The sequence below is a fragment of the Papaver somniferum genome, chromosome 11 (genome assembly GCF_003573695.1).
Source record: "Papaver somniferum cultivar HN1 chromosome 11, ASM357369v1, whole genome shotgun sequence".
NCBI lineage: Eukaryota > Viridiplantae > Streptophyta > Magnoliopsida > Ranunculales > Papaveraceae > Papaver > Papaver somniferum.
Window position 1 is genome coordinate 31,636,553 of NC_039368.1, and position 12,703 is coordinate 31,649,255.

The following is a 12,703-nucleotide window of genomic DNA, read 5'->3' on the forward strand; positions in this document are numbered from 1 at the left end:
GGAGAACTCTCTGGATCCATTTGAAAAATGATATTCTTGATTTCTTCATGACTTGGTAATGCATCCAATAATTTCTCTGAAATATTAACTTCTTGAAATTCAAATTTTTGCTTAAAATGATGTACTAAAGAATCAACAATGAGAGATTGGTCAGATATGATATTACCATTGTTATCTTCAAGCTCACTAATTAAATTTGTTGCTTGCCTTATCTCCATCTTGGTATGAAAGAATTGAGTGTTTGCTGCTCCTTCTTGAATCCATTTTTCTCTTGATTTTTGCCTTAGCATTACATTAGCTTGCACTTCTCTACTGGCATGTTCATTTTGAGCTGTTACTAAGTTTTTGAATGCATCTTCATCAAATGGATGGTCATCTGAATATTGCATTGCTACATTAACCTTTTCTCCTGCTTCTTTTTTTCTTAACTTGAACATCGCCAAAAACCTTTCAGTTCCATTCATTCAACTCCTTTTTTAAATTTTTTTAATTTCTGCATAAAAATGTAAGCTGGATCACCTTGAATATACTTAGACCAACAATCTTTGACAACTGATAAAAATTATGGATGATAGATCCACATCATTATTGTGATTACACGTAACTATGTCCAATGATTTTCATCTTCAATGTTTTTAGATTTACTTATTTAAATTATAAAGTTTGTTTGGAAGATGATTTTTGCAGTATTAATCTTTATGGTTTTATATATTGCAACTTGTTATGGATATGTGTGTTTGCGTCCGTGAACTATGATTGTCCCATACATGGTCAAAGGTTAAGTCTGTTGTATGTCGATACGCAAATATTGATAAAAGATTGAATGAACTTTTGACAAACAAAAGTTAAGCCTTTTATGTCTTATGCAAATATTGATGGAAGAAATGTTGAACTTTTGTTTACAAAGATTAAGTCTATTGTATGTCATTGTGCAAATAGTGATGAATGATAGAATGAATCTTTGTTTATTCCGCAGTAATGATCTTCGCTGATCCATATTTTTATGTATATATTGTGTGGATCCGTAAGTTTCCTTATGTTGAGCATTTCCGATTGAATTAATCATGGGTTCTCTTGTGGTTAATTTAATTGAGTATTTTGGATACAAATTCATATTCTTATGAGATTTATTATCCAAAGAAATCCTTCTTTTCTTGTGAAAGTAAGGTCGTTATTATTGTTCTTTCAAGAATGGCATTTTATGGGGGAGAGTTCTTGATTGAACTTGTACTTAATTTCCAAATCTTTGTGGGGAGTGCGGTTGTGGAATATTATAGGGGTTATCTTGTATCTTTATAAACTCCTTGATGAATGCATTTAGTTTCAGCTATATGATTGTATCTAAAAAGTTGATATGTGCTCTTTTGGTCATGAAATGTCTCTATGGAAATTTCATTAGGATCCCACTAGTTTTCTTACCTTTGCCAATTTTATTGACAAAATGGGGGAAAATTAATGTGCAGTTCACACTACAAATACATATGGTTTTCGGATCACTATGTAAGGGGGAGTGGTTTCCACGTGAGATGGAGTATTGATTAAGGGGGAGTGATACATATCACCATAGTATTGTTGTCGAAGTTGTGATACAATTGAACTTTGATGTTGTGTAATGATACTATGAAACTGTGTAACAATGATTGAGAGCTTTTGTTTTCTCATTGTTATGGCTACAGATCTTCAACAACGATGATGCTGCATTGAATATCTCTGGAATCATTGGAGTACTTGGAAATGACAAAGATTTTGAGTAAAGTTGAAGAACCAAGGAGATCATGCATGCGGAAGAGAAGCTGCAAAGTTTATTTATTTTGTATTCCATACGTATTGATAATTTTGTCACCAAAATTGACAAGGGGGGGGATTGTTAGAGCACTGCTCGGTCGAACTCGCAAGTGTTGCTATCTCAATCCTGTTTTCCAAGTTTAGTTGCCAAAACTGTAAGTCTTGATTTATAGTCTACTTATAGCTAAGTCTCGGACTAGGATAAAAAGTGCATTTGAGCTCTAGACTCCACGATGTTCATCATACAGAGACGAAGAACTACTCAAGGAATTGGTGGAACTTCATCGACTAAAAGGTATGTGGAGACTTGAACTCATCTATCACTCAAAAGTCTATCTACTTTATCTCCTATCTTGAGACAAAAGTCGTATTGCTATATAGACTTCGATTATACACATTTGCTATTTCGAGCCGAGTTTATCTCGCTTATCTATTTCTCGAAATATGTGTTGGTAAGCTTTCGCTTTGGCCGAGTTCATCTTTACAAGTAACGAAAGTCATGTTGATTGTTTCAATCTTTTGAAAATCGCTTTGATGAAAAATAGTGTGTGAATAACCACTATATAACATCCTTTAAGAATGTTTCAATGATTGAAATGAGAGTTTAGAATATGTAACCGACTTTGTATATCATACATTGTGTTCGCACATTAGTGTATAAGTCCAAAACCGGGAACCAAATGTATGCATACTTGTGTTGATGGAGACTGGGTAAGTATGCGTACCCGTACGCATACTGGCGGAAGTTCATGACCGTGAATTTCCGCTGAGTTTGAAATCAAAACCAACTCAATCTGGTTACCTAAGTATGCGTACCCGTACGCATACTAGCGGAAAGTTCATGTCCGTGAATTTCTGCTGAGTTTGAAAACCAAAACAAACTCAAATCCGGTTACTTAAGTACGCATACCCGTACGCATACTTAATGTGTTACTTTCTAAAATTGGTTTGTTCATGAACTAAGACATTTATATAATAAGGAATGAAATTTGCAAACCGTGGGTATAATGTTCATGAATCGATTCGAGTGAATCAAAACCAATTTTGCTTCGATTGTGTCTTGTATACTTCTATAAGATCTAAGCAATTGAACAACTCTCGAAATAGTTCATAATATGAAATCATACCACCTATTGAGAACAACGTTTGTATAGGTTGGTACAAAATAAAAGAATAACACACAAAATAAAGAAAAAGGTTGTCTTAAAAGTGTTACTCCACATCTCGTTGTGTCCTTACCAATAAACACAATATATGCAAAACAACATTGCCTTGTATCTGGTTAGATTTCTTTCAAGAGGAAGTTGGATAGTAACTTATAATTATTATCAGTTTTACGCCATTCATTAGCATATTCACTAAGGCTGTTATTCGCTAAATTTTACCCTTTACACCAGATGAGTTTGGATGTGAACGTGCTCCCATATCAGAACCTGAAGTTCCTAGCCACATTGTTCTGCTTTATAGAAGGAAATTTTCGCAATTAGGGTGTATAACATATAAAATCATTTGATGTCTCAAATTATTTAATACCTAGCTAGCTAGTCCAAAAAATTGCTGAAAAAGAAAAAATGTTATACGGGCTAACCAATTATGGCTAACCACTTCATATAGTTTCTTTAACTCCGCCAATGAAGACCAACTCCAATATGCTTTATATGTGTTTATCTCAAATTAAAACTAATAACTGCAATAAATCACAAAAACTCAGTGAAAAATGACTAAAAAATGAAAGAAACAAATCCCAAGCTTAAAGTCTGCCAATTATACGACTGCCACCCCAAATGGTCTTGACTGATTTTCTCGCTTACATTAATCCGTAGACAAACCTGGCCTCACCCAAAATCATACTATCACCATCCAGGCTGGAAGTAAAATTTGCAACTGTAAGCATAATCCTAGACCTCCTAGTTAATATTATACTACATCAAAGCTCCTAACAAACAAAAACCGAGGAAACTATAAGACAAAAAATAACTGACAAAAGCGTGCATGTAAGACTACCAGATATATACATGAAAGTATTTTTTTTTTCCTTTCTCTTAATTTTTCAGGTGCAATTACAATACCAATTGACATGCAAATATAACGAATCTACGTGTGGAAGTAAATAGCAGAGGAGCTGTAAATTTAACTTGTGCCAACCAAAGTAAGAGCATGCAAACCCATCAATGTGAAATAAGCACATGCCAAGCAAAACCCAAAATCACATCAAATAAACGATAGAAGGAAGGCGGAATCGAAGAACCAACGAAATTTTGAAAAACATGTCTCAACTGCAATGCAAAAACATTGAACATCATACCTAATTATAATAAACTTCATATATCTAGTAATTATGTAACGTCTTACCCACCCTAGTGTTTTCTTCGCTAATTCTGGGGTTTCAAGAAACAAATCTGCATGCAAAAAACAATGAAACGGAAAAACGGGAAGAATAAAGGGTATTTGTATACACATGCATGCCTTAACAATCAGACAAATGTTCAATACTTAGCGAAAGAAAAATATTCTAGTTATTCCTACAGTTAGCTACTACGAATCTTAGGTACACTAAAAACCACTCATAAAGTACTCGCATGCCATATCTTTAAGAAGATTCATGTAAAGCCATATCTTTCCAGGGAAAAAATGAATCTATATAAATATCAATGTTGTGTATTGTATACATAATCCAATACATTTGCAAGAAATTTAAACAAAATCTTATTAAAAAACTGAAAAATATTTTACCTATGGTGATCCTTAGCTTCCTAAGACTTGCATAAGAAGAATCTCCAGTTGCAAGGTTGTCAACGCTTTTATTTGGAAGTTGGATCAACATCGAAAATTCTTGTTGCAAGGTTCTTTGGAGGCCGTCATTATCTCGGCTTGTATATTTTATAACCAACTTCCAGGTAACTTATGCAGTCCTAAGTTCCTGTTAATCTCTAGGTCTTACAATATATAGTCATAATCAACTGATTTATAGAATCTGTAAAAAAACTGCAATCTAGTTTTATCTGTTAAGCAAGCAAAAATAAGATTCACCAAAAACACTAATGTTTATTTATACAATTGGAGTCAATTAAGAAACATAATTCGAGCTCTCATATCCAATCTAAAGACACTAAAATGAACGCCTAGAGAAGGCACAATAGAATATTTAATTCAATGAACCTAAAAAAAACAGTTAATATAACCATGCTAGTTGTTTGAGAAGAGGAGTCAAACTTTACACCGATAATTAAAACTGACATCTAATGTTTATATATTTTGTTAAATGAGATTTACGCAACCAAAGCTAATCGAATATTGAGTTGCGTGTCACTACTACCACTGGAAATAATTTTCTTTTTGGCTTGTTTGGTTACTAAAACTCACTAATTGCAGAAAAACTGAATTGGCACAATTGAGGAAATGAATGACATACCTTCCTCATAGCTCGAGACTTAAACCAAATCCTAGTCGGCATAGAAGCATCACACACAAAACATACAATAAAACTCAGTTTAACTCCCTCGTCCTGACCAATAATGACCTAAACAATCAATAATGTATCATTATCAGAAACTCCCTCGTCCTGACCCATAAGAAGAACATATTATCGCAAAAACGCAAAAAAGGTAAGTGCAAATCTGAAACTTCCGCTCTTAGACCTCTACTTATGTAAAACTGACGGAATCCAGGTTACTATTTAAAATTACAATGTAAAACTGCACACTAACCAACAATACTTGCAAAAGACATACAACATTTGTTCAAAAATAGTCATACAAAACGATGTAAATTGGTACATCTGATGCATTATCCAATAGAAAAACTAATTTTGCAAGAGGAAACGATACCTGATTAAGTTTTACAGTAGTAGGGTCAATTACATTATGATGGAGTCCGTTGAAGGAATAAAAACACAAAGAAATCAATTTTGAGGGCACAATAAGCTTGGTGGTGAATGCATACATGCAAGCATGTCAGCGGTTGTGATTCACTGTAATGAATATACACTAACAATTTTTTTTTAAACAAAATCAGAGAAAGAAACAACAATCAAATTGAGAATGAATATATAATAGGAGAAGAATTGGGTTCACTCATCATTCGTTTAAATTTTAATACTTAATTGTTTCCTTGCATCAATCCGATTAGTCCTATTCCTATGCACATGCCAAAAATTGATATTTGGCATATGCACCCATCATGGGTATGCCAAACTGCCAAACTCATATGCCTATATGTCAGGAATAACATATAGGCATACACGATGGAGTTTCTAGCGAGCGATAGAGTTTCCATCGCTCGATGGTCATAATAACGCTCGCTGGTTTGCTCGCCGGTCTGATCATCACTTATCAGATCTTCATCCGACGACTACTATTTTTTACCCTCTATAAATACCTAATTTCAATCTCATTTTAACTCACACATAATTTCTAAATCTCTCTAGAATTTCTCAACCTCTCAATATTCTTCTTCAAATCTAAAACAATGACACCTTATCTACAATTCTTTATTTCTTGTAATATGGACTCACAATCTCAAAGTCCAGGCATAGGCAAAGGTAAAAAAATCAAAGACCGTGGTACAAAATACAGAATGATAAAGGATGAATGCATTTGTCATAATTATTATTTTTTTACCCAAGATTGTATCGACGGTGCACAATAACATGGTAACACCATGTGGGAAAATATATTTCGTAAATATGAAGAGAAACCATGAACATCAATGGTCGTGATGCAAAAGGATTGACAAAACACTTCATTGTAATCAACATGGAAGTAGCCGCTTATGTTGCATTGATAATGCAAGCCAAGAGAGCAGGCAAGGAGAGTCTTCAGGTGGACGTTGATTTTGAAAGACAAATTCGTACAGATTGGCAGCGAACACATGGTAAACAGTTCGCTTACGAAAGTTGTTATCATATTTTGAAGGGGTTGAACAAATATAATCCAGATTTCTTATCAACTAATCAAAACCGATTTATAATAACATTCTGCTCTTCACTGGATCTCGCCATTGATGATTATGAAATTTAAAGTGAGAATAAAGATAGAAAAATTGGTGAAATATAGGTTGAAGTAGGTGTGAGTAACTTGGAGAAATACGAGGGCGTATATATAGGAACTAATGGGGGGGGGGGGGGGAATAGTCGTTGCAAAATATCTAGTAGGCGATAATCATAATATTGCCAACGATACTATTTACATCGCTCGATGTAATGTACAACGCCAGCGATATTCATAATATTGCCTGCATTATTCGCAATAACGCTCGCTAGAAAGTCAATCGCTCCGTGATTTTTCCATAGTGGTGCAATTAGTTTGCCATGCCACCTGGTATGCCAAACACCATTTTTATTTGGCATGTGCATAGAAATAAGCCTTACAAACAACCTTAAAAAGCTGCACATCTTAGATTATGATTCAATCAATTCACAATCCCTATTCTATTTTGACCACTAACATGCGACATGAATTTAGAATTAGTCAGCATTTTAATCCATGATTTGCATTTTTCTTTTACGATTTTGCCCTTATTTTGGGCCTTTAACCCATCTTGGTGTATAGAACCGACTTGGCGAAAACGAAACCATAGTTGGCTTAAAATGATAAAACGTTTCATGTATTGGAGTCACACGTTTCTTTAGGTAGGATAGATAAATCCAACGTATGATAGCGCATCCACGTAACATGAACCTATATTTTGACGGCCTAGAAAAAGCAAGACAACAATAATCTTACGGCATAGTAACATCGAGAAGTCTCCCATCGCATCTTTTAGCGCAAGACAGGTGAAATGATATTTTTGACCTTGGTGATTAAAAGCCCTCAAAAGAACCAGAAACTTCTACCACCTCATTAAGCGGCTCAAAACAGTTCTCACTTCTCTGTGAAAAGAGGGTCCAAAACAAAAACCCTAAAACCCTAAACAAAATTCATCAAAATCTCTCTCATTAGTTCTTCTGAAATCATCTTCTATTGTTAATGGCGACTTCTATTCTTCTTAGATCAGCTCGATCTGCTCTTAAATCTACTGATTTGGCTTCCAGATGTGTAAGTTTTTTTTTGTTTACCTTTAGCTCTCTGATTTGTTCTATTTTTTCTTTTTTGTTCAAAATGATTTTTGATTCTTTTCATGATTATCTTCTTTTTTTTGGGTAGGTTTGTTAGGATTTTTTTTTTTGTTAGATGTAGAAAAGAAATCATCAGTTTTTGTTTGATTCAGGTTTTTTTTTGGTCTTTTGTTTCATTGATTTGGTATCTGTATGATGATTTGTAGCTGTGTGATACTGTTTATGATTGTTTTGAGATGCTAATTTTCAGTGAAAAATGGAGATTTTGGTGGTTCTGGGTCTGATTTAGGGTTCTTTTGGGTGCTGTTGATTTTGTAGTTATTTATAATTTAGGTGCTAATTTTCACTGGGGATTTTGTTTATTTGTTGGGTTGTTCTGGTGTGTTTGCAACCGATAGAGAAGACTAAACCATATTTGGGTTGTTCAGTAGATTTGGTTCCCTCGGTCTTGTTTTTGGATTGTTCAGTAGATTTGGTCTCTGCCTCAGTGCAATTCTATTGTATGAGTCTAAAAGGAAGTGGTGTTCTGTTGTCTATCTAGAGTCTCTAGGACTCTGCTGTAGCAGTTCTTTACAATAACCGAGTTGATAGTAGATAATGGAAGTGGTGTATGTACTAGTCTGTCAGTTTGGTTTCTCCAGTTTTTATTTTATTTCCCCGGAGATTTGTTCATTATTTTCCTGTACCAAACCATAACCTATAAGCCAACTTTGTTTTTATCGGATGCCTTTTCTTTTTTCCTTTTCAAGTTAACTATTCTTTTTGCAAGCATTGGTGAATTCTCCTTTTCTGATTATGTGTTGAATAATTGAGCTGGCCCTGTGGTGTATGTGTATGCTGTTTTTCAAGACTAGTTTAGGTATAGATTTTTTTTGATGGCAACTTGAGATGCACTTGGTGAGATGCACTTGGAAGTGCAGTGCATTAAGTTGGCTCTCAGTCATACACTGGTTATCTACTCGGCCAGTCAATTTTTTGTTTTTGTTATTTTAGATAGATAGATGATGCTGGTGATGTAGTGTAAGGAATAAGGGTTTAGTTAAGTTCTTTACATCTCCCATAACCAGCTATAGTCAAATGGTTTACCCAGTCTTAAACTCCATATTCAGATAATACTGTGTACCAGTATTGCCCCTGTTATGGCTGGGAACTATTCTTCCTTTTATGCTTTTATTTTGATGATTTAGCTAAATGAATGGTTTTGGGTGATTTTTATAGACATTAACCAGACTTAGTCATGTGCTCTCTTCATTATTGATACTATAGTTTGCACAGTTACAAGTCTGGGATATCACGTAGTGTTCGTCGTTGCAGGTGTGTTTTGGCCTGTTAATGCTCACATCTGCTCCATTCGGACCGCACATTTCAAATTTTGATAGATTTTAACTAGGTAGTCATGTGCTTTGTAATTGATTGTTCATTTGTCATTCAGTTCAGGTCAGCCTGTTTCGTGGTTATGGTATGTTGGCATTAATTATAAAATTCTTTCCTGAACATGAATTTCATGTATCTCTGGCAGAGTATATTCAGCTGATCATATGTTTATCAGAGATTGATGGTGTTTTGTTTCTGATTTTTTTTGTTTCATTTTCTGTTATTTCAATTCAGTGTTGGTTGGTGTTCTCTAGTACCTTGTTTTTTCATGTGGAATTATGTGGATGCTAATTTTCCTTCACTACACAGATGCCTGCAACTGGTGCAACAGCATGGACTGCTGCTTCACCATTGAGTGAGAGATTGGGGAATGTAGCTAGATTATTCAGGTTTGTGTGGTTCTTTTTTATTTTACTTTTTAAGGTGATGAATTGGTTTCCTGTTATGAACTGCTTTGGCTAGTACTAATTGTTATGTTTCTTGTGCAGCTCTAAAGCTCCTGGTGATGATGTTATTGGTATTGATCTTGGAACCACCAACTCATGTGTGGCAGTGATGGAGGGGAAGGTGAGTTTAAGATCTTTTGCAAGTTGGTTCGATCCTGCGTTTTTATTCTTTATCTCCCTGGCGTGTATATATTCTGTTTGACTAATGGTTGCTGGTGTTTTTACAGACTGCTAAAGTGATTGAAAACTCTGAGGGAGCACGGACCACACCTTCCGTTGTTGCCTTCAGCAATAAGGGAGAATTGCTTGTGGGGGTTCCAGCCAAGCGGCAGGCAGTGACCAACCCAACCAACACCGTCTTTGGTACGAAGCGTTTGATTGGTAGACTTTATGATGACCCCCAGACACAGAAAGAGATGAAAATGGTGCCCTACAAGATTGTTAAGGCTCCAAACGGTGATGCGTGGGTTGAGGCTAATGGCAAGACGTACTCTCCCAGTCAAATTGGTGCTTTTGTACTTACTAAGATGAAGGAGACCGCTGAGGCCTATCTTAACAAGGGTGTCTCCAAAGCTGTGATTACAGTTCCTGCTTACTTCAATGATGCACAGAGACAAGCTACAAAGGATGCAGGGCGAATTGCTGGTTTAGATGTCCTGAGAATCATCAATGAGCCAACTGCAGCTGCTCTTTCTTATGGGATGAACAATAAGGAGGGACTCATAGCAGTCTTTGATCTTGGTGGTGGAACCTTCGATGTTTCTATCCTTGAGATTTCCAACGGTGTTTTTGAGGTAAACATATGACTGTTTCTGCTATGTGCTTATGCTTATTTTTCTTAGCGTATTGTTAACTAACTGGCTCTGTTCTTGTTACATAGGTAAAAGCTACCAATGGTGATACATTCTTGGGTGGAGAGGATTTTGACAACACCCTGTTGGAGTTCTTGGTCAGTGAGTTCAAGAGGACCGACTCAATTGATTTGTCAAAGGATAGATTGGCTCTCCAGAGGCTTAGAGAGGCAGCTGAAAAAGCTAAGATTGAACTGTCATCTACCTCCCAGACTGAAATCAACTTGCCTTTCATCACAGCTGATGCTTCAGGAGCTAAGCACTTGAACATCACAATGACTAGGTCCAAGCTGGAGTCCCTGGTGAATCATTTGATTGAAAGAACCAAGAACCCATGCAGGAGCTGTTTGAAAGATGCTGGTGTGTCAGTCAAAGACATTGATGAGGTTCTTCTTGTCGGAGGAATGACAAGGGTTCCTAAAGTTCAAGAAGTAGTATCTGAGATCTTTGGCAAGAGTCCAAGTAAAGGTGTGAATCCTGACGAAGCTGTTGCTATGGGTGCTGCTATCCAGGGCGGTATCTTACGTGGTGATGTGAAGGAACTTCTATTGTTGGATGTCACTCCCCTGTCTCTTGGTATTGAAACTCTTGGTGGCATCTTTACTAGGTTGATCAACAGAAACACAACCATTCCAACTAAGAAGAGCCAGGTTAGTACACAGTTCCATTCCTCACACTTTTGACAATAGTATTTATTTTCTTATCTTCTGCTGCTTTTCTTATTGGAGCAATTTCATATGTTATTGCCTTTTGCTCTGTATTGCATGCTTTGTTTTTTGATTTTGTCCTTCACTCTGTATTGTAGTTTGATTTTTGTTGAAATGTTGGCTGCCCACCTCCACCTTCTGTTATTTTCAACTATCCATAGCCTTCTTTAGCCTTGATACTTTGTTTCCTTGTATTGTCTGCTGTTATATTTATATCTGGTTATATTGGATTCAGGTGTTCTCTACAGCAGCTGACAATCAGACTCAGGTTGGTGTACGTGTGTTGCAAGGTGAACGTGAGATGGCTTCTGACAACAAGTTACTAGGAGACTTTGAACTTACGGGTATCCCCCCTGCACCCAGAGGGTTGCCCCAGATTGAAGTCACTTTTGACATTGATGCCAATGGTATTGTAACTGTATCTGCCAAGGACAAACAATCTGGTAAGGAGCAGCAGATTACCATCAAATCATCTGGAGGTCTTTCTGAGAGTGAAATTCGGAAGATGGTTGATGAGGCAGAATTACATGCTCAAAAGGATCAGGAGAGGAAGGCCTTGATAGACATGAAGAACAGTGCAGATACCAGTCTCTACAGCATGGACAAGAGCTTGAGCGAATACAGGGACAAGATCCCTGCAGAGGTTGTAAAGGAGATCGAGGATGCCATATCTGACCTCAGACAGGCATCTGCAGGAGATAATGTGGACGAGATCAAGGCCAAGCTTGATATTGCTAACAAGGCGATCTCTAAGATTGGTCAAAACATGGCTGGTGGTTCGGGCGGTGACTCTTCTTCTTCATCAGACGGTGGTGCCAAAGGTGGTGAGCAACCTCCAGAAGCTGAATACGAAGAGGTGAAGAAATAGAGCTGCAATGTTGTATTCGACTGGTGGATGAAATTGGTACGTGATGTGATGCTTACGTTTTCAAGAGTGAGTGAATCATAATAATTCTGAGTTTCTTGGATACTACTTAAAATTGTTGACCTTGTTTTTTATTCAAGCTCTCTTCTATGTGAGGTTAGGTTCCATTTAAACACTGCGCAGAGAGGTCTTAGGGTTTTCTTCTTCTTACTTTTGATGTTGCGGATGCTATTAAAACTTCCAAAGGGCGTAAATATGTTTAAATTGGCAACTTCTAAAGGGAATGAATGTGATATAGTTTATTTTGGCCAACCCTTTCTGACCTAAATTGCTCGTGTGTTACTCTTGAAATATTTTAAACTGACAGAAGAAATCCTGGCAGAACTTCTTGGCTGGTAATTGTAGACCAGACAATGTAATTGTCAGGATTTTTTAGTGGTTGTGGTGAATCCAGACAATGTAATCTCTGGTTTTGATGAAATGGTTTGCTATGCTTAATGACGCCATTGTTGTGCTTTCTCTGCGATTTAGGGATGTTATGTGCTTGTAATGGATTTAGTGGCTGCAACTTAATGTTTGCATTTAGATAGGTTTTACAGTTTATTGCTTAAAGTTCTCTC

General features: G+C 36.3%; 1 protein-coding gene across 1 annotated transcript; it reads left to right on the plus strand.

Annotated features, from left to right (window-relative positions):
* Window positions 1-7,606: 7,606 nt before the first annotated feature.
* LOC113320247 (heat shock 70 kDa protein, mitochondrial-like) lies at window positions 7,607-12,395 on the plus strand. Its single transcript, XM_026568173.1, has 6 exons — window positions 7,607-7,820; window positions 9,524-9,603; window positions 9,703-9,781; window positions 9,888-10,454; window positions 10,541-11,161; window positions 11,454-12,395. Exons 1-6 carry the CDS (start codon window positions 7,752-7,754, stop codon window positions 12,084-12,086), a joined length of 2,049 nt encoding a protein of 682 aa, XP_026423958.1. The 5' UTR covers window positions 7,607-7,751; the 3' UTR covers window positions 12,087-12,395.
* Window positions 12,396-12,703: the final 308 nt, after the last annotated feature.